General features: G+C 33.2%; 1 protein-coding gene across 1 annotated transcript in view; it reads left to right on the top strand.

The window, feature by feature from the left end:
• Positions 1–5,680, top strand: part of LOC136039561 (SH3 domain-containing kinase-binding protein 1-like) — a 124,951-nt gene extending 119,271 nt beyond the window's left edge. The window contains exon 13 of the mRNA XM_065723402.1: positions 2,213–5,680. Coding sequence (XP_065579474.1) covers positions 2,213–2,332 — 120 coding nt within the window. The 3' untranslated portion in view covers positions 2,333–5,680. The remainder of the gene's footprint in view (positions 1–2,212) is intronic.
• Positions 5,681–21,757: the final 16,077 nt, after the last annotated feature.

Here is a 21,757-nt window from a genome sequence, read left to right as displayed (position 1 = left end):
TTTTCTCGGGAGGAGGGGGGTTCATACCCTTACCCCTTGGATACGGACTTGGTTGTAGCTGCAGGCTTGTTGCGAAATTTCCTATTTCAGAAAGAATATATATCTGAAGACTTAAGTAGTAAAAACATTATCTTCGCATATTTGAAGTTTCCCCAGATTTCCCAAAAAGAAAATATAATACCAGAAAAGAAAATACCAACAGAAAGAAAAGAAAATACCAACAGAAAGAAAATACAGACAAGATACAGAAAGAAGAAGATACAGAAAAGAAAATACCAACATCCCCCGAAAATACAACCGTAAACAGACGAACGCTAACGCGAAGAAAAAATCGTTGACGTTGTTTTTCAGGTTGTTTTTATGGAACCCAATTTTCCCTTGGGGTAATTTGGATTCTTTCCAAATTATAAAATTTTTAGGGCAGTATCAGACTTCCGCCAGTGTTGCCACGTGAGCCGCGAAAATAAATAAGCAAAACTAATTTTTTTAATTTGCCAGCGCTTTTGTTTGTAAAAATTCAATATTAGAAATTTGTTTATTCCTAAAGACAGCTGCAAAGGAAGGCTATGGCTTCTTAAAGTGTTAGGCGCAAAAGGTTTTTTAGCTTATTTTTTACTAATTTTTCACCCGCGTTTCTGTTTATTAATTCGGCTCCTACAACTATCAAACACTGCATAACTGCACGTACGTTTCTTGATTCTTTCAAAATTACGAAATTTTTTAGGGCAGTATCAGACTTTCGTCAGTGTTGCCACGTTGAACCGCCAAAATAAATAAGCAAAACTAATTTTTTAAATTTGGCAGCGCTATTGTTCGTAAAAATTCAATATTAGAAATTTATTTATTCCTAAAGACAGCTGCAAGGGAAGGCTATGGGTTCTTAATGTGTTAGGTTCAAAATATTTTTAGCTTATTTTTTGCTAATTTTTCACCCGCGTTTCTGTTTATTAATTTGGCTCCTTCTATATCAAACACTGATGGACGTAAATTTCTTGATTCTTTCAAAATTATGAAATTTTCAGGGCATTATCAGACTTCCGTCAGTGTTGCCACGTTGAACCGCCAAAATAAAGAAGCAAAATTATTTTTTTTAATTTAGCAGCGCTATTGTTCGTAAAAATTCAGTATTAGAAATTTGTTTATTCCTAAAGACAGCTGTAAGGGAAGGCTATGGCTTCTTAACGTGTTAGGTGCAAAATGTTTTAGCTTATTTGTTGCTAATTTTTCGCCCGCGTCATTAATTCGGCTCCTTCTGCTATCACACACTGCATAACTGCACGTAAATTTCTTGATTCTTTCAAAAATTTTAGGGCAGTATCAGACTTCCGTCAGTGTTGCCACGTTGAACTGCCAAAGTAAATCAGTAAAACTATTTTTTTAATTTGGCAGCGCTTTTTGTTCGTAAAAAGTCAATATTAGAAATTTGTTAATTTTTAAAGACAACTGCAAAGGAAGGCTATGGCTTCTTAACATGTTAGGTGCAAAATGTTTTAGCTTATTTTTTTGCTAATTTTTTGCCCATTTTTCTGCTTTTTAATTTGGCTCCTTCTGCTATCAAACATTGCATGAGTGCACATAAATTTCTTTACATTTAAAATTGAATTCTTGACATTAATTTTTAAGAGATATAAGTTTTAATTTTTTAAGAGATAAGATATATTTCAGAAAAAAAAGTCACAAATCGCCACAAAGGCTTCATGGTACCATAGACTTTCAAATATTAAACTATTAATCATTTAAACGCATAAAATTCAAAAGCATCTACTCAAAAAAATAGAGTGAAAAGGGGAAAAAAGAAAAAGAAGAAGAGACAGAAGGAAAGATAATTCATTCAATATGACTGTTTAAGTTCCATCTAACCAATTTCAATAGCCATATTTTATTTTCATGGTCCTTGGCAATTTAAACTTCATTAAATATTTTGTATTATACTCTATATTATAATTATAATCAATTTTAATATAACTCTTTCGATAATTATGATATATTTAATTGTATAATAATTATAGTATAATTATTTATTATAGCTTAATAATTATATACTGTATATTTATTAGAGTTTTGATCCCTCCAAACCTCATGTGAGGGTTTAAGTACTAAATTAATTACTTAATTAAATTGATTTAAATTAATTAATTTAAATTGATTGAATCAATTCAGCTAATTTAATTATTGCAATTTACATTAATCATTACTGTAATAATTATTCTAGGTTCGATCCCTCCAACACTCCCTTGGTGGCATGCAACAGTCGCTTAGTGGTGTTTTAAGTGAGATGTCTGTGTTGCGAAGAATTTTGCAAGATCAAGGCTTTGGAAGCTCCATTATTTAATAATTTATATGGTGCCATTTTTTACCTGTGTCTCTAGGAATTTATTTAGCTCTGATAATTCTCTTGTAAATCTTTAAATTTTTTTTCGGAGTACTTATTATGATGATTCTCTTATTGCCTTTTTCTCTACACTTTTCTTCCTTTAAAACTGTATGCATTTATTTTAAGTAACATATAATGTAATTTATTATTTGTTTTTAGTCGAATATTTAAATTTCACCTATTGTAGTATAATGTCCTAAATAGAGCCAGCTTGTAGGGTTGTAGCATAATTTATTTTGTAGAGTCACATTCCACTTTTTAGGTTGAATTAAGGTGGTGCTCACTTTTTCTCTGTATGGCTAAGCTCTAGGGAATGCTTTTAGGTATTACAGTCTCCTATAATTTTGAAGCAGTAGTTTTTTTTAACTCTTACCTCGAGTCCATGACACACTGCTGTACTAAGCGAAAAACTGTGTCTTGATAAATCAGGTTTAGTACAATTAGGTTTCTAGTATATCCATCTCAGCTGTGGCAATTTTTAAGTTGTTACGTGGCATGTTTGTCAAGCTGGGATTTGGCGCCTACAGTCTTAAACTTGCCACTTCTCTATTTTATCTCTGTTCAAACTCGTACTACTGTGCTAAGCGTAAAAAGGGCATCTCAATAAATCAGCTGTTTTCTTGGTAATATAATGAGTCATCTCACCTGCCGTAAATTTTAAAAAAGGAATGTTTGATCTTTATTTTTAAACTCGAAATATTCTATTTCGGCCTTATTTTGGCATTTATTCTTAAAACAGGAATGTTTGGCCTTTATTTTTAAACTCGAAATATTCTATTTCGGCCTTTATTCTTAAAACTGGAGTGTTTGGCCTTTATTATTAAGCTCGAAATATTCTATTTCGGCCTTACCTTGGCCTTTATTCTTAAAACTGGAATGCTTGGCCTTTATTCTTAAGCTCGAAATATTCTATTTCTGCCTTATTTTGTTTATTCTTAAAACAGGAATGTTTGGCCTTTATTTTTAAACTCGAAATATTCTATTTCGGCCTTACTTTGGCCTTTATTCTTAAAACTGGAATGTTTGGCCTTTATTCTTAAGCTCGAAATATTCTATTTCGGCCTTATTTTGGCATTTATTCTTAAAACTGGAATGTTTGGCCTTTATTCTTAAGGTCGAAATATTCTATTTCGGCCTTATTTTGGCATTTATTCTTAAAAAAGGAATGTTTGGCCTTTATTTTTAAACTCGAAATATTCTATTTCGGCTTTACTTTGGCCTTTATTCTTAAGACTGGAATGTTTGGCCTTTATTCTTAAGCTCGAAATATTCTATTTCGGTCTTACTTTGGCCTTTATTCTTAAAACTGGAATGTTTGGCCTTTATTCTTAAGCTCGAAATATTCTATTTCGGCCTTATTTTGGCATTTATTCTTAAAACAGGAATGTTTGGCCTTTATTTTTAAACTCGAAATATTCTATTTCGGCCTTACTTTGGCCTTTATTCTTAAAACTGGAATGTTTTGCCTTTATTCTTAAGCTCGAAATATTCTAATTCGGCCTTATTTTGGTATTTATTCTTAAAACAGGAATGTTTGGCCTTTATTCTTAAACTGGAAATAATTTGCTTGCGGTTGCCGTCCAGTATGATTGAAATTCTGAAATTTGATGTCTCTCTTTCATACCTAAAACATCTTCATTGTACAAACAAATCTTTTTTTTTGTAAAATACAGTAAAAAAAAAAATCGAAAAAAGTTACTTTAGTTTTCCACTCACTTGTACCGCTAAATATTTTCCTATTTTTTTTACTTTCCCTGAAAATTCAATAAGATTATTACATCAAAACGAAAAAAATCGATGAAATAAAAAGTTAATAAGAAAAAAATCTAAATCGGAGACCATTTTTAGAAGCCAATTGCGTAATTTTATTTTAAATTCCCTGAAAAACAATAAGATTATTAAATCGAAACGGAACAAAAAAAAAACAATGAAATAAAAAATTAATAAGAAAAAAAAAATCTAAATTGGAGATCATTTTTAGAGGTCAATTCTAATAAATTGTACCAATATAGTGAAATGCACTTAAAATGTTTTCGTACTTAGACACATACTCAAAATAAAATAAAAATTACCGAGCAGAGGACGAACCATTCATGCAATTTTTTTTATCTTTATCATATTGGATTAATTTTCAATATTTTGCACCCTTATTTTATATTTTGCGCCCCCTAAATAATCGGCAGGTTTAATACATTAAAAAGAAAAAAATATAATGGGTAATAAATGGCATCTGTTCTAGAAGCGAACTGTAATGAACTGTGATGATATTATGAAATGTACTTAAAATGTTTTCATATTTAAATGTACTTAAATAAATAATCAAACACATACAAATAAGATCCAGCAGAGAATGAACCACAAACTATTATAAATAAACCAAAGTCAAATAGACTTTAACCTAAATAATTCCCTAATTTGTACTTTGTAGGCCCGAAATAATTAATAGAGTTGATACATCAAAATAAAAAAAAAAAACAGTAAGTCGTACATCATTTTTAGAAGTCAAATGTAATAAATTGTAACGGTATTATGAAGTGTACTTAAAATATGTTCATATTAAAATGTACTTAAATAAACATTTAAACACGAAAAAAATTCTAAAAAAAATTTCAATAGAGGATGAACCACTCATGCAATTTTCGTTAATTTTATTGCTACAGATTTTTCATTATTATTTATTTATTTTATTTTTCAAGCAGACCCGTTTATTAGCAATTTTACATAATTTCTTATAGAAGTATTGCTTTTCTGTTCAAGTACAAGGCAGATTGACTTCTTAAATTTTTTTAGGTAAAAAACTGAAAAAAGAAAAAAGATAGAGAATGCTATTAATGTCTAGTTTGGCAGTACATGTGCAAAAAAAAAACTTTAGAAAAATGTTGGTGATTTTATTAGCAATTTACATAATTTCTAATGGAAATTTTTTTCTCCTGTTCAAATACAAAGTTGACTGTCTTAAGAACATTTTTTAGGTAAAGAAACCAAAAAAAGAGAGAACGCTTTTTACGTCTAGTTTGGTAGTACTGGCAAAAAAAACTTCTAAAAAATCAGGTACGTTTATTAGTAATTTGACATAATTTTCTAGCGAAGTATTGCATGTATGTTCAAATACAATGTTGGCCGCGTTAATAAAATTTTTCAGGTAAATAAACTAAAAATAGAGAAAATGTTTTTTGTGTCTAGTTCGGCAGTTGAGGCAAAAAGTCCCAAAACATGAGATGTAAGTTAGTTGAAATATTTTGTGCCTTGATGTACGGCAAAGTGAACCTTTGTTTTCCTAATTCAATAAAATAAATACTGATTGAATTTGTCTAATCAATATAATGGTAGTTTGCTTTCACTTTTTAAACTTCAGTGCATATGTAGACTATAAATAGCGGGAATTCATGTTGCTAGCAATCCTTCTCTCTCTCTCTCTCTCTCTCCCCTCTCTCTCTCTCTCTCTCTCTCTCTTTCTCTCTCTCTCTCTCTCTCTCTCTCTCTCTCTCTCTCTCTTCTGTTTTTATGCTTGGAGGGTTCAGTATTAAAGTGAATTAAGTTTATTTAATGTTATTTTTAAGGAACGATATCCTAGGAAGATGGAATTTTCAATATGATTATGTTAAGTATTAATACTTGCAGTCGATAAGATATTGCAGCATTTGCAGTGGTGATTCATTGCAGTGGTGATTCAGTGGTGATACTGCATTGATTCAAAAGTAAAAAAAAAACTGTTTGAATCAAAGAAATATGTTTCGTATTTTGTCACAAAACACAGTAAAAGGTCATATTTTGTGTTATATTTGTAAAAATATTTATGGACAAGGTCCTTTTTTTATGGAGAAGGCCCATTGTGCTTTAAAAAAAAATATGACCCCCCCCCCCTTGAAGGAAAATCCTGGACACGTCCCTGGTTCCAAGTCTTTAAAAACTCGATGATAAAATCTGTAAGTATACATTATCTGGATTTGTAATTACAATTTTAAATCAATATAATTTAATTAATAGGCTGATTTAAAAACTAACAAAAAAATTTAGCATTAGAACTATTGAGCATTTTAGAAACTCTATATATATCCCATGAGCTCAAGGCCGTACCCAGGGGGTAAGGGGGTTCGACCCCAAACCTCCCACCCCCCGAAATGTTTGTCCAACCCGTAAAAAAGTAAGATAAATGAGCATAAACAAATTTCTGATGCGTTTTTTAAAGTTCGTTTGTACCCCCCCCTCCCGACAAAAATCCTGGATACGACCCTACCATGAGCTTGCCACGTAACAAAGTTCAGAACCTCTTTAATAGCAAAAGCAATTGGGGATTTACAGTTATTTACTAGGCTTCTAGAGCTGTAACTGAAAATAAGAAATTTTAATTTAATCATCTGACTTTCAAAGCATTAGCTTTGGAAATCGGTAGGATTAGCTTACATTTATAATTAAATTTACGTAAGATTATCTAATATACAGAGCAAGGCCGTGTCCAGGATTTCGTTCTGGGTTAGGGGCATAAAAAACTTTAAAAGATCGTCAGAAACTTGCATATATGCATATTTGTTACTTTTATACGAGTCTGACAAAAAATTGAGGGAGGTGGGATTCAAACCCTCTGACCCCTCCCCCCCTAGATATGGCCATGATATAAAGTTCAAGTTTACTTGGTGCTGCCTACGTTACGGACAAAATTTCCTTTGTAAGATTCCATAATAAAATGTAAAGCCTTGAGTTGTGGTAGTGGAGAAGGCTCAACGGCGAAGAGTGAAAGCCCTAGTAGACGTTAAGTGGCTTTCACACTATGTGCATAATTTTCTGTGCTAAGTGGTTAAGTTTTACGTATGATCTTTTACAGTTAATAAGTCTTTACTAGGCTGACCTGAAAATTCGTAAACCATCATAATCATCAGCAAAGATCACCACAGCCATCATAAGCAAATTAAAAAAAAATTACTTTAGGGATGCAGAAGAAGAAGAAGAAATAGAGATTATTAATCTCACACCAAGCCTTAAAGGGTTTCCAGAAAACAGTTGATCAATTTATTTTCAAAATTTATTAATTGCTTATTCAGAAATTTGATTTTGTTGCTGCTACATTGAAAGTTTTAATCAACATAACATAAACTTGCGTAGCCCAAAACTCTTCAGCAGAAATAGTCAACTTTGCGCTACCAGCATTAGGGACTGCTACGCACAAGACTTGCTACGCGCTCGGCACGCTTTGAACAACAGCTTTAAATGAATTATTGAGCTGGGCAGTCAAATGGATAACGATTGAAACGAATGCTGTCTTTTTAACCCCCCCCCCTCCCCTCCTCTCGAAAAAAATCCTGGATACGGCCCTGCCATGGGCTTGCCACGTAAAAAAGTTCAGAACCTGTTTAATAGCGAAAGCAATTTGGGCTTTACAGTTATTTACTAGGCTTCTAGAGCTGTAACTGAAAGTAAGAAATTTTAATTTAATCACCTGACTTTCAAAACATTAGCTTTGGAAACTGGTAGGATTAGCTTACATTTATAGTTAAATTTACGTAACATTATATAATATATAGAGCAAGGCCATGTCCAGGATTTTGTTTTCGGTTAGGGGTATAAAAAACTTAAAAAGCTCGTCAGAAACTTGCATATATGCATTTTTGTTACGTTTACTGAATTTATCTCAAATCCATTGTGTTTTTTTTCACAACCCTACAGTTAGTAGCGTAATTTTGTCAAAATCCTAAGGAGGGGGGTGGAGAGGCAATTTTCCCAATACAACTGAAAATGGCGAAAACTAAAAAATGAGCGATATAGCGAAGATATTAAAGAGAAAACTGACCTGTTTCTGTGAATGCTTTAATTATGCAGTCTTATCTTAGTTTTGAGAAATTTTTGAAGAAACTAAATTTCTGAGGGGGACAAACTGTGGTCTGGGGGAGGCAAACCGAGGTCTAGAAGGGGTAGTTACCAACCTCCCCCATAGCAAATTACGCCCCTGCCTACAGTAGTTTGATTTTTGACTACACATAGATTTAAAAAAAAGTATTGAAGACTTTAAGGACAAAGGTGTCATAATTTAGAAGAAATCAAACTTGACATGCCACACTTTTATAGTTGCACAGACGCTTGGGTGACTGAACCATTTTTACTGTTACTGATCGAAGTTGCCGAGGTTCAACTGTACCGCTATTGGGAACAGTAACAAGGATACCAATTATGCATAAAACCTTCGTAATTTGGATAAATCCCCCTTAATCTCGTGTTTACTGATCTAAGTCGATTTTCTCAATTCATTTGATAGTGATAGTGAGCTCTCACGAGCTTTTGCGTCCCTCTTGAGCCAACGGAACTATTTTACCGTCTCAATAGGCGAAGTGCTCCAGGTTATTAAGCAGCTGAGAAAGGGCAAGGCTCCCGGGCACGACGGAATTGTGACTGAACACCTCCGCTGTGGCTCACCTCTGCTCATTGAGCACTTGACGCTGCTATATCAAATGTGCCTTGATTCTGGTGCAGTCCCTAAGTCGTTTGCCCTAGGTATTGTGTCTAACGTCTTGAAGAAGGGAAAAAATCGTAACCTCTGCTCTAGCTATAGGCCTATAACAGTTTCTAGTACATTAAGCAAAGTGTTAGAGAGACTTCTGTTACCTGAGCTGTTACGAAAGTGTAAAATTGACAATCGACAATTTGGGTTCCGTCGCCACCTCGGTTGTGCATTTGCACATCGCCTTCTTACGCGTATAGTATCGAAAGCTCAGAATCAATCACGGACTCTTTTAATTTGTGCAGTAGATGTGTCCGCGGCGTTCGATTCGGTAATTCATTCAAAGTTAATTTTGAACCTGCTGCACCAAGGTGTGAACCCACATGTAGCGGCCGTCCTATGGCACTGGTATTCGAGTAGCCTTATCCGTGTTAAGTTGAGTAGTGAACTCCTGTCGAAACCGATTAAGCTTCACCGGGGACTGCGTCAAGGGTCGGTTTTAAGCCCTGTACTCTTCAATTCACTAACCTCGTCGGTAACAAAAAAGATTAACGGTGGTTTTAACACTGAATGTATGGATGTGAGCCTACTGTGCTACGCCGACGACATACTACTGGTGAGCACATCGCTTTGTAACCTTCAAGCTAATATCGATCTCCTAAGTCGAGGTTATACTAATATTGGTCTGGTTATTAACCCTGCTAAAACAGAATTTCTTGTATTTGAACCCCCGCGTGCGCCGTCTGAAGTTGCCCGTCGCGAGGCTACCTGTGTTACCGTTGCAGGGCAAGTAGTACTTCCAAGCCGCAAGTTGAAGTACCTAGGTATCACATATGGAAGCGACCTCAGAAGCTCGCGTGCTCTTTTTGTTGACCAGGTTCTGTCGGGTTTTCGGTCTGGGTATGCTAAACTTGCAGCTCTGAAGTTTAAATTTAATAAGCATATCCTTGCTAGGTTGTATCGTGCCGTCGCTCTTCCCTTTGCTCACTACATCTCACCCGTTTGGCATTGGCTATCGAATTCGGATATGTTGCGAATCCGTTCAGGCTTTTGCAAATATTTAAAGTTTCTGCTTGGTCTGCCACTTTACCTCCGTAACACTGGTCTGCTAGAAAAGTATCATATACCTGATCCTGTTGAGTTCATGCCGAATTTTGAAAAACAAGCTCTCGTGAAACACAGGGCACTATTATTTGATTTCCCAGCGACTTTCTTGCTTGATAGTTGAAGTGTGATTTGTTTGTATTTAGTAGATTATTATGTTCGGTTGATTTGTTTTCGTCTTTATTTTCTCTTTTCTTTTGTTTTGCTCCGCTTTTTCATGCTTCTTTTTTATAAGCGGGTTTGTAATAAATTATTATTATTATTATTATTTCTATGGGATCAATATGTGAGTAAACCCATCGTGAGCCAACTTTTTAATCTGCAAACCACTTTATTTGCTCGATTAAACGGAATTTATCTCACTAAAAGTCGTCGCTAACCTTAATAAATCTTCATTTATCTAAGTTTTAATTACCCACGGTGAAAAAAATTTGACACGTCATCAACTAATTGAGGGTGGTGTGAATCGCGATCGAAAGGTACTGCTTTAAGTCCATTTCTATTTGAATTTTTTAAGTACCCAGAATATCAAAATAATATCATTTTGCCCTCTAGACCCATCTTAGGTCAGTTCATTCCTGAAACCATGGTTTTCTATATAAAAAATTCTTTTGGTTGTTTCCAAATTATGAAGTTTTAAGGGTAGTATCAGTTTTGTCAGTGTTGCCACGTTGAATCGTTAAAATTAAAAAGCAAAATTAGTTGATTATTTGACAGTTTTTTAATCCGTGAAAATTTAAGTAAAACACTTCTTAAAAATTTCTCTCAAAATATAGGGAGATCTAATTCTCTATTAAAAAATTCCAAACAAATGTTATGAAATCTTGAGAGGGCCAATTGCCGACACTTTGACACTCTGTATCATTAATAAGTTTTCTTTTATCTGGGTTTTTAATTACTCGCTATGAAATAAAAATTTGGAACGTCATCAACTAATTGAGAATGGTGTGAATTGTAATCAAAGTCTATTTGCTTAAAGTTATAATTATTATTATAATTTAATTTATAATTATTATTATAATTATAATTATATAATTATTATTAGTTTATAATTGCTTAAAGTCTATTTCTGTCTTGACCTTTCAAGTACCGAGAACATCAAAATAAAATCATTTTAGCCTTTAGGCTTGTCCTAGGTCAATTCACACCTCAAACAATGATTTTCAAATATATTTTTTCTTTTGGTTGTTTCAAAATTATGAAGTTTTAAGTGTAGTATCAATTTGGTCTGTGTTGCCACGTTAGATCGTGAAAATTAAAAGACAAAATTAGTTAATTATTTGACAGTTTTTAGTCGTGAAAATTTGAGTAAAACACGTCTTAAAAAATCTTCTCAAAATATAGGGAGATCTTTATCAAAAAATTCCAAATAAATGTTTTGAAATCTTGTGGGGGAGGGCAATTGCTGACACTTTGACAAACCACTTTGGGTGCTTTATTTAAGGAAAGTTACCTCAATAACAACCTCCATATCCTTAATAAGTTTTCTTTTATCTGGATTTTTAGTTATCCGCTGTGAAATAAAGAGTTGGAACGTCCTCAATTCATTGAAGTAATGCGTATTGTAATCAGAAAATATTCTGAAAGTATTTCTTTCTTGACCTTTTAAGTACCGAGAATATCAAAATAAAATCACTTTGCCTTTAGACTTGTCTTAGGTCAATTCACACTTCAAACAATGATTTTCAAATATTCTTTTTTTTGGTTGTTTCAAAACTATGAAGTTTTTAATTATAGTATCAACGTATTACAAGTATCAACATTGAATGTATTACATTATCCGTATTATACGCATTACATTATTACGTATAACACGTATTACAGTATCAACGATTACAAAGAAAATATTCTGAAAGTATTTCTTTCTTGACCTTTTAAGTACCGAGAACATCAAAATAAAATCACTTTGTCCTTAGACTTGTCTTAGGTTAATTCACACTTCAAACAATGATTTTCAAATATTCTTTCTTTTGGCTGTTTCAAAACTATGAAGTTTTTGATTATAGTATCAACGTATTACAAGTATCAACATTACATGTATTACATTATCCGTATTATGCGTATTACATTATTACGTATAACACGCATTACAGTATCAACGATTACAAAGAGAATATTCTGAAAGTATTTCTTTCTTGACCTTTTAAGTACTGAGAACATCAAAATAAAATCACTTTGTCTTTAGACTTGTCTTAGGTCAATTCACACTTCAAACAATGATTTTCAAATATTCTTTCTTTTGGCTGTTTCAAAACTATGAAGTTTTAAATTATAGTACCAACTTCGTCAGTGTTGCCACGTTGAATCGTTAAAATTAAAAAGCAAAATTAGTTAATTGTTTGACAGCTTTTTTATCTGTGAAAACTTGACTAAAGCTCTTCTTAACAAATCTTCTCAGGAAATCATGGGGGGGGGCAATTGCCGACCCTTTGCCAAACTACTTTGTGGGCTTTATTTAATCAAATTTTCCTCAATAACAACCTCCATATAATTAATAAATCTTCTTTTTTCTTGGTTTTAATTGCCCGCCAGGATATAAAAATTTGACATGTCATCAACTAATTGAGGGGAAGGATAAATCGTGATGAAAATGTACTAAAAAACACCAGAATGAAAATATTGTTGCCATCTTGGAGCCGCAGAAAGTCTGTTCACCTGAAATCCGTGATTTTCTAAGATTTCTCTTGTACTACTACTAATAACTCACTGTGGCACCAAGCCGCCTGGGGCCAACACAGCTACGCACGCTCCTCCTCCAACCTAATCTATTCAAGGTCTGTCTCTTTACACATTCCCACGAAGTTCCCATTTCCTTTAAATCTTTATTTATGACATCCTCCCACCCCAGACGAGGACGACCTGCTTTCCGTGTAGCCCCAGTTGGTTGGCCAAAAAGGACAATCTTCGGCAATCTGTCATCCGCAGAACGTGACCTAGTCATCTCGACCTTTCTTTCATTATAGCCCTAGAAGGTGGGATTGAACCACATTTTTCGTACAACCTACTGTTTAAAATACGATGTGAAGTTTTAAGAGGCGTTCATGCTCGTTAGTGTTGCCACGTAAATCCGCAAAAATAAATAAGCAGAAATTAGTTAAATTTCACAATGCTTTTCATCCCTAAAAACTAAAGGGCTGATGATTCCCAGAGACAACAACACCTTCATATCGAAGTTACACCTTGTTTAGCTGTACCGTGTCTTATATTTTCAGCTAATTTTTTGCAGATTCTTTACCTATGTCTGATTTTGTCTTTAATTTGGTGCACACTTTTATCTGAAATTGCATAACTGTATATGGAGGTTATTTTCATTAAAAACTGGAAAGTTTTACCGAACCAGTTCAAACGCTTGGTTTCGTTGTCCTTTGTTTGTCAGAATTGAGGATTCAACCTTTAGCTGAGAGATACTTCTGGTTTACACAACTTTGGAAAATATATGCCCCTTTTTTTCAAAAAAGGGCATATGATTTTTTTTATTAAAAAAAAATCAAAAGATTTTTTTAATGAAAAAAAGGAGATCGGGATTTTTTGAAATCATAAAATTCGGAATCACTTTTTGCAAATCTTTTGAAAAATTAGAACAGGAGCTTTCTGAGGGAAATTTGTTCAATTGCTTCACGCTTTGAGAGGGTTGATGTTTTACCAGGATCTTATTAATTTTAATGTCTCCAAGTCCATCAAAAATGTTTCTTCAACAATTTTTTGAATTCCTAAAATTCACTAACAATTGTTTGAAATAATTTTCTGCTAGCTTCCGAAAGCTCAGCTCACATAAAAATTGAAATCCAAAATTTTAATAGAAAGGCGGAAAAAAGGCTAAGCAGTATTTTATTACATATAATCCTGTACAGGAGGGGGGTGGGCAATCTCCCTGAAATTAAAGGGAAACGATGGATAATTTACTTCTGAGGTTAGTTGGACCGGTCACTCATCCCAGAAAAACTTAGATACAAAAATAGAACTTCGGCTCTTCTAACCTCCCTGTTAAAAACTGGTAAGAGTCAAAGCATTGTCATAAAATGTCAATCTTAATCGTAGTGAGCAGGGAATTGATAAGGACAAAAGCTCCCTTTATATTCTGGAAAATTTCGATTGTATAAAGTCCTCTGAAATCGTGTAAAAGCTTCAAAAAAGAAAAGATAATTTGCAGTTCAATTTTTAATAATTTATTTTGAGATTTTTTCTTCTCGATCTATTCGCAAATGCAGATTTAATACAGCTTTTGTGAATGACTTAAATTATCGAGGTCACTAAAATAAGACATGTTGGACCCATATCTTGTTTCTTGGACCCATATCAAGTCTATTTGCTTCTGAAAACCGCGGTTTTGTAAGGTTTTGACTTTGGCTCTTTTTGGGCGGCAGTACATTTTTGTCAGTGTTACAACATTGTGTTTTGAAAATAAACAGTGAAAATTAATGATGATTGAATTTACAACGCTTCCCGTTCTGTAGTGATTTAAACATTAACAGTCTGTTAATGTTTTGGCTTTCAGGTTGAACTTTTAATCCTATGTACTTTGGGGCGATGGTTCAAATCCCGATGGTGCCAATCCTCTGGCTTTTTTGGTGGCAGCACATTTTTGCCAGTGTTACCACGTTGTGTCGGAAAATAAACAGTGAAAATTGACGAGTTAAATTTCATAACACTTTCCTTTACCTAATGATTTAAACATTAACAGTATTGATATTTCGACTTTCAGGTTGGACTTTCAATCCTATGTACTTTGGGGCAATAGCTCAAATCCCAATGTTGCCAATCTTTTGGTTTTTGGGTGGCAGCATATTTTTGTTATTGTTACTACGTTTTGTCCTGAAAATAAACAGTGAAAATTAATGATGATTGAATTTTACAACACTTCCCGTTCCGTAGTGATTTAAACATTACCAGTCTGTTAATGTTTCGACTTTCAGGTTGGACTTTCAATCCTATGTACTTTGGGGCAATAGCTCAAATCCCAATGTTGCCAATCTTTTGGTTTTTGGGTGGCAGCATATTTTTGTTATTGTTACTACGTTTTGTCCTGAAAATAAACAGTGAAAATAAAATTAATGATGATTGAATTTTACAACACTTCCCGTTCCGTAGTGATTTAAACATTACCAGTCTGTTAATGTTTCGACTTTCAGGTTGAACTTTTAATCCTATGTACTTCGTGGCGAGGGTTCGAATCCCGATGGTGCCAACTCTTTGGCTCTTGGGTGGCAGCACGTTTTTGTTAGTGCTACCACGTTGTGAAAACAAATAGTGAAAATTAATGAGTTGAATTTTACGACGCTTCCTGTTCCGTAATGATTTAAACATTACCAGTCTGTTAATGTTTCGACTTTCAGGTTAAACTTTTAATCCTATGTACTTCGTGGCGAGGGTTCGAATCCCGATGGTGCCAAATCTTTGGCTCTTGGGTGGCAATACATTTTTGTTATTGTTACCACGTTGTGAAAATAAACAGTGAAAATTAATGATGATTGAATTTTACGACGCTTCCTGTTCCGTAGTGATTTAAACATTACCTGTTTGTTAATGTTTCGACTTTCAGGTTGAACTTTTAATCCTATGGACTTCGTGGCGAGGGTTCGAATCCCGATGGTGCCAACTCTTTGGCTCTTGGGTGGCAATACATTTTTGTTATTGTTACCACGTTGTGAAAATAAACAGTGAAAATTAATGATGATTGAATTTTACGACGCTTCCTGTTCCGTAGTGATTTAAACATTACCAGTCTGTTAATGTTTCGACTTTCAGGTTGAACTTTTAATCCAATGTACTTCGTGGCGAGATTTCGAATCCCGATGGTGCCAACTCTTTGGCTCTTGGGTGGCAATACACTTTTGTTATTGTTACCACGTTGTGAAAATAAACAGTGAAAATTAATGATGATTGAATTTTACAACGCTTCCCGTTCCTTATTGATTTCAACATTAACAATCTGTTAGTATTTCGACTTTCAGGTTGGACTTTCAATCCTATGTACCTCAGGGCAAGCGTTCAAATCCCAGTGGTGCCAATCCTTTGGCTTGGGGGTGTGGGCTATTGGTAAGACTGCAAACCAAGCCATCGTGAGTCTGGGGATCATATGATTTAACTCAAATCGACTGAATGAGGGGATCCTCAAATCGACTGAATTTCAGATGCCGGATGAAGGGGGAAACACCTGGTCCTACTGCAAGTTTTCATTTTAATCTGTTGATTCCAAGTGATAGCTACGCATTAAAAATAAACCGACACATTTTAGAGCTCTTTGGTACCTCTTGTCTTATCTTGTTTTGGCTGATATTTCATCCCAGTTTTTTTCTCAATTTGGTTATAATTGTCATTAAATTTCATTTTACAAACGCAACTACCAAATGTAAATGATACCTTGTCATGTTTTAAGAAATTTTTGGTCAGATTCGAGATTATCAAGCTGCTTTTTTTGCGTATCGATGTTGCAATGATGTATGTCCTCCAGTTTTTACCGATTTTTTTTCGAGTAAATCGTTCACTCCATGGGTATGACACTAGAGAGGCAGATAATTTGATTGTTGAGTACCGAGACACCACACGTGCAGCTTTCGGAATTAGGTATTTAGCTCCGGCTATTTGGACTGATATCCCAGCTGGGATTAGGGAGGCGGAACACATTGGGTCATTTAAAGTAAAATTAAAAAAAAACATTTATTGGGAGTGGGGAGATATTTTTTTTCTTTTTTTGTTATTCTTGTTAGCTTTTCCAGCTAGTAACTTTGCAGCTAAAGTTGCTAGAGGTTTGGGAATTTTCCAACATTAGGCAGTTTGAGCCTTACCCGGGGCGGTTGTGTGTATGTATAGTTTTTGTAATTAGTAGTTAATAAAGCGAGTAAAGTCAAAGAAGTCCACATGGAAGTCTTTTTCATTAAAAATTAGTTTTAAAAACTTTCCGACAAAGATGTTTTTCAAAAAAAAGAGTCAAGGCCATATTAAACTTAAGATTACCAGATACAGATACCTGTTAAAATTCAAACTAGAAACGACAAGGAGTTATTACTAAAGAACAAATGAATCCCATAACGAACTGCAATTAAAAAAAAACAATCATAGAAAAAAACATACAACAAGTGCTAATATAAATGAATAAATTACAAAAATACTATTCAAGGATAAATGAAACACAAAACGGACAAAAATTAAATAAACAATCATAGCAAACAAACATACAATAGGTACTAATATAAATGAATAAATAAACCTTAAACGAGTGAAGCTCAAATTGAATATACAAGTCAAGCTTAAAATGAACAAAAATCAATATAAACAAGAGTTTGGGTTTTGCCTCCTTCTCTCACTGTAAAAGGCTAAAACCTACTGCGCCATTGGCGCTTTACTGAAAACGAATTATATTAAAAACATTTTCTTTTGTTCTTATTACAACACTTAAAATGAACATAAAAATTAGAGTAGAACTAAATTTTGAACTGATGAGCTTTCAGCAATTAATATCATTATATATCAAATATTAAGTTTAATTTTATTAGTTCTTTCCAAGACTGCTCAAGACAAATATAGTTTCGCTGCAAACAAGAGTTTGGATACAGCCCCCTTAATTAACTGTAAAAGTCTAAAGCCTACTCCGTCATTAGAGCTTCACTGAAAATGAATTATAAGACAAATATTTTACTTTCCAGTTATTACAGTATTAAAAATAAAAATAAAAACTACAGCGAGATAAAATCTTGAACTGATTATCTTTCAGCAATTGATATCATTATATATCAAATATTCAGTTTTATTTTATTTGTACTTTCCAAGACTGTTCAAGACACTTAGTTTTCAGTAAAATTCCAATGACAAGTGGGTTTTAGACTTTTACCGTGACATAGGGCAAAACCCAAACTATTATTTGTAGGGATTTTCGATTGTTTCAAGCTTGATTTGCCTATTCAATCTAAGTTTCATTCGTTTTAAGATTTATTTATTCATTTATGTTAGTCCCTACTGCATGTTTGTTGGCTATGGTTGTTAATTTAGTTTCTTTTCGTTTTGGGTTTCATTTATTCTTTAATAGTAATTTTTTGCAATTTATGTATTTATAGTAGTACTTGTTGTATATTTTTTGCTATGATTGTTCATTTAATGTCTGTTCGTTTTCGGTTTCATTTATTCTTTAAACGTAATTTCTTGTCGTTTCTAGTTTGAATTTTAACAAGTACTTGCATCTGGTGATCTTGAGCTTAATATGCTTATACTTTTTTTAAACTTCTTTTTCGGAAAGTTTTTTTTAATTAATTCTCGTTTGTTTTCGATTGCAAAAAATTTCAAGTTTTTAGAAAATGCCTTATTTTAAATTCAGTTTTTTTTTCAACATCAAACTTCCATCAAAGTATCAAAACTAGTATGTTGACATGAGCATCTTTGTGAAAGATTATTAAAACTATTAAAGACTATTTGATACTAACAATAAGTATAGGGTTTTCTAAAATGCAGACATCTACATAATACAGTATTCTCTACATGGACATCTACATAATAAACATCATGTAGTCGTTTTACAGGAACATCCATATGAAAGACTATTAAAGACTATTTAACACTAGCAATAAAGTTAGTGATTTGCTATAATGCAGATATCTACATAATAGAGAATATGTAGTAGTCTTTAAATGAGCATCTACATAATGTAGATCAAGTTGTAGTTTTGGCATGAGCATCTTCGTGAAAGATTATTAAGACTATTACAGACTATTTGATACTAACAGTAAATAGAGGGTTTGCTATGATACAGACATCTACATAGTGCGACTATTAAAGACTATTTAACACTAGCAATAAAGTTAGTGATTTGCTACAATGCCGATATCAACATAAAAGATATTATGTAGCAGTCTTTAAATGAGCATCTACATAATGTAGATGAAGTTGTAGTTTTGGCATGAGCATCTTCGTGAAAGATTATTAAGACTATTAAAGACTATTTGATACTAACAATAAATATAGGGTTTTCTAAAATGCAGACATCTACATAGTGCAGTATTTTCTACATGAACATCTACATAATAAACATCATGTAGTTGTTTTACATGAACATCCTTATGAAACACTGTTAAGACTATTAAAGACTATTTAACACTAGCAATAAAGTTAGTGATTTGCTACAATGCCGATATCTACATAATAGATATTATGTAGAAGTCTTTAAATGAGCATCTACATAATTTAGATAAAGTTGTAGTTTTTGCTTGGACATCTTCGTGAAAGACTATTAAGACTATTAAAGACTATTTGATATTAACAATAAATATAGGGTTTGCTATAATACAGACATCTACATAATGCAGTAGTTTCTTCATGAACATCTACATAATGGACATCATCTAGTTTTTTACATGGATATCCTTATGTAAGACTTTTAAAACTATTAAAGACTTTTTAATACTAACAAAAAATTAGTGATTTGCTACCAAGCAGATATCGACATAATGCAGATTATGTAGTGATTTCTGGATGAAGCTCCTTTTGAAAGACTATTAAAGGCCATTTAACACAATCAAATAAAGTTTCCAGTTCACTCCATAGCTCAAACAAACTTTGATTTCATCTCCTGGAGGAAAAAAGAACAATAATAAAGACGTGATCTAGTTATATCAGACATGAAAAGGAGAAAGGATCATTAACTGAACTTGACAAAAGAAAATATAAGAAGGTTTTTAGAAAAATAGACAGTTCTAATTGTGGACAAAAAATATAACACATAGTAGTTTGAACCAATCAAAAAAACGTATTTTGCCTCAAAAGAGGGTCGGATACATTAATTACACAAACAAGATTCCACAACCAAGAAAAATTCGACACTCTTGGCTTTATTTAGTTCCGCAGTTTGTTTTTTTCGCCGGCAGAATTTTGTTTTTATTCAAAATTTTTTTTTCACTGAGGTGGCTGTTAGATATGTAGCTGAAATATTTGTTTTTTCTTTTTCTTCTATATGTTTTCTTTATTCCTCACTATAATATCTTCTTTATAATCTTAAACGAACAATAATTGTGTATGTATATATTAACTCGAAAACGGTAATTTTTTTATGAAAATTGGCATACCAAAACAATAGATAGGTCACGACTTTGGGTAAATTTGTCCCCCCCCCCAATTGCCCTTAATATATTTTTTCTAAGAGGATTCAGTATTTTAAAGGTTCATCGTCATCCTATCTCATCTATTACAAACTTCTTCAGTTTGTAGGCCAAATTAATTAGAGCTGATTGGACGGTTTTGCCTTAGCTTTTAGAACATGGGTAAGGGATTGGAAAAAAACAACAGGAAACTGAAACCGACATCTAATTTCCGAGAAATCATAGAAAACTTTTCGGTTTTTTGCCAGAGATAGAGATGTTCAGTTTTATTCAGTTTTAAGTTCAGGGAAGCGCAGTCCTTAAAAATATTCTAGCACATATGTTAAGAAAACGCCAGAAATCAGCTTAAAAGTAATTTCATTTAATCGAATTTGGTATTTTTGGGAGTTCCCTGTTGTAATATCCGCTTTGATTGAAAACCTTATCGACACATTAAAAATAATGTTTAACCTTAACCTTCTTTTTTCAGTCAAATTTGATAGTCACCCGCAAAGTTTCAATAGCTTTCAAAGATCACTAATCCCCTTGGAAAGTTCACTATAGGCCCCTTTATCTTTGAGACGTTCAGCCAGTGTTGAGGCTCGCAAAAGAATTTTTAAGGTATCGAGTCCTCTCAAATCCCTTGTGAAGTAAAACTAAGAAACTAAAAGACCGAAAAACTGTCAAAATAAAGTTTGGTAGCATGAAAAAGATGACAGATAATTACCCACGACATTACTATTCATAGGGCCCACAAAACAGGGCCCTGTTTTATGTCTAAAATTCGCTTCACAGAGCGAAGCTCAGTCCTTTGGTACTTTTTCTCCTTTGAATGATTGTTCTAAAACACAAAATCTAGAAAAATCGCATAAAGAGGTTATTTTTTAGTAAATTAGGGTATGGGGTATGAATTTCCGGGGGGAGGGGGCTATTCCAACGCCGTTTTTATATCTAAAATTCGCTTCACAGAGCAAAGCTCAGTCATCTGATGAATTTTCTCCTTTGTATGTTTGTTCTTCAAAAAATAAATCTAGAAAAATTGCAAAATGAGTTTTTTTCTTTTGTGAGTGAGGATACGGGGGGGGGGGTTACTTTTTCCGGGGGGGGGGGATACACTGGACACTATTTATTTGTTTTAAATTTGCTTCAAAAGGCGGAGCTTAGTCTTCTGGTACTTTTTTGAATGATTTTTTTGGTCCGGATTAGTTTAAATCTAGTGTCATCTGTATCTTTTGATGATGGTACATTATTCCCATTCCATAATGATTATTTGATTTTGCTATTTCTGCTGCAGTGTTCAAGAAGAACACTAGTTTTTATGGTTTTTTAGGCAAAGTGGCCCGTCTTTTTTTTAAATTTGTCAGACAGCCTCAGCCTCCATTGGCACCTTTAAGACTCAAAAAGGCAAATCAGACATATTTGAAGTGACTTTTTTTCAGAAAAGTCTGTTTTCCAACGAACAAAAAACTTTTTAAATGGCCAATATTACCCGAAAAAGCCATTTTGAAGACAGATCTTGATACTTAATCACTTTTTCTCCAGCCACTCCCTGAGCGAAATTTGCTTCCGAAATTGCAAAATCAGTTTGCTCCCTCTTATGTCAATTCAAATCAAATGTCGACGCATATTGTCAAATCGTACCAAGATCAGAATCATGTTCAATCTCCCTCCTTATTATATCAGCTGCGAAAATAGGGGTTAATAGAAATTTGTGGTACACTTATATGTTGTATAGTTGATATATATATATATATATATATATATATATATATATATATATATATATAT

The sequence above is a fragment of the Artemia franciscana genome, chromosome 19, assembly GCF_032884065.1.
Source record: "Artemia franciscana chromosome 19, ASM3288406v1, whole genome shotgun sequence".
Lineage (NCBI taxonomy): Eukaryota > Metazoa > Arthropoda > Branchiopoda > Anostraca > Artemiidae > Artemia > Artemia franciscana.
Note: the sequence above shows the minus strand (reverse complement) of the source record. Positions and strands in the feature narration are given on the sequence as shown.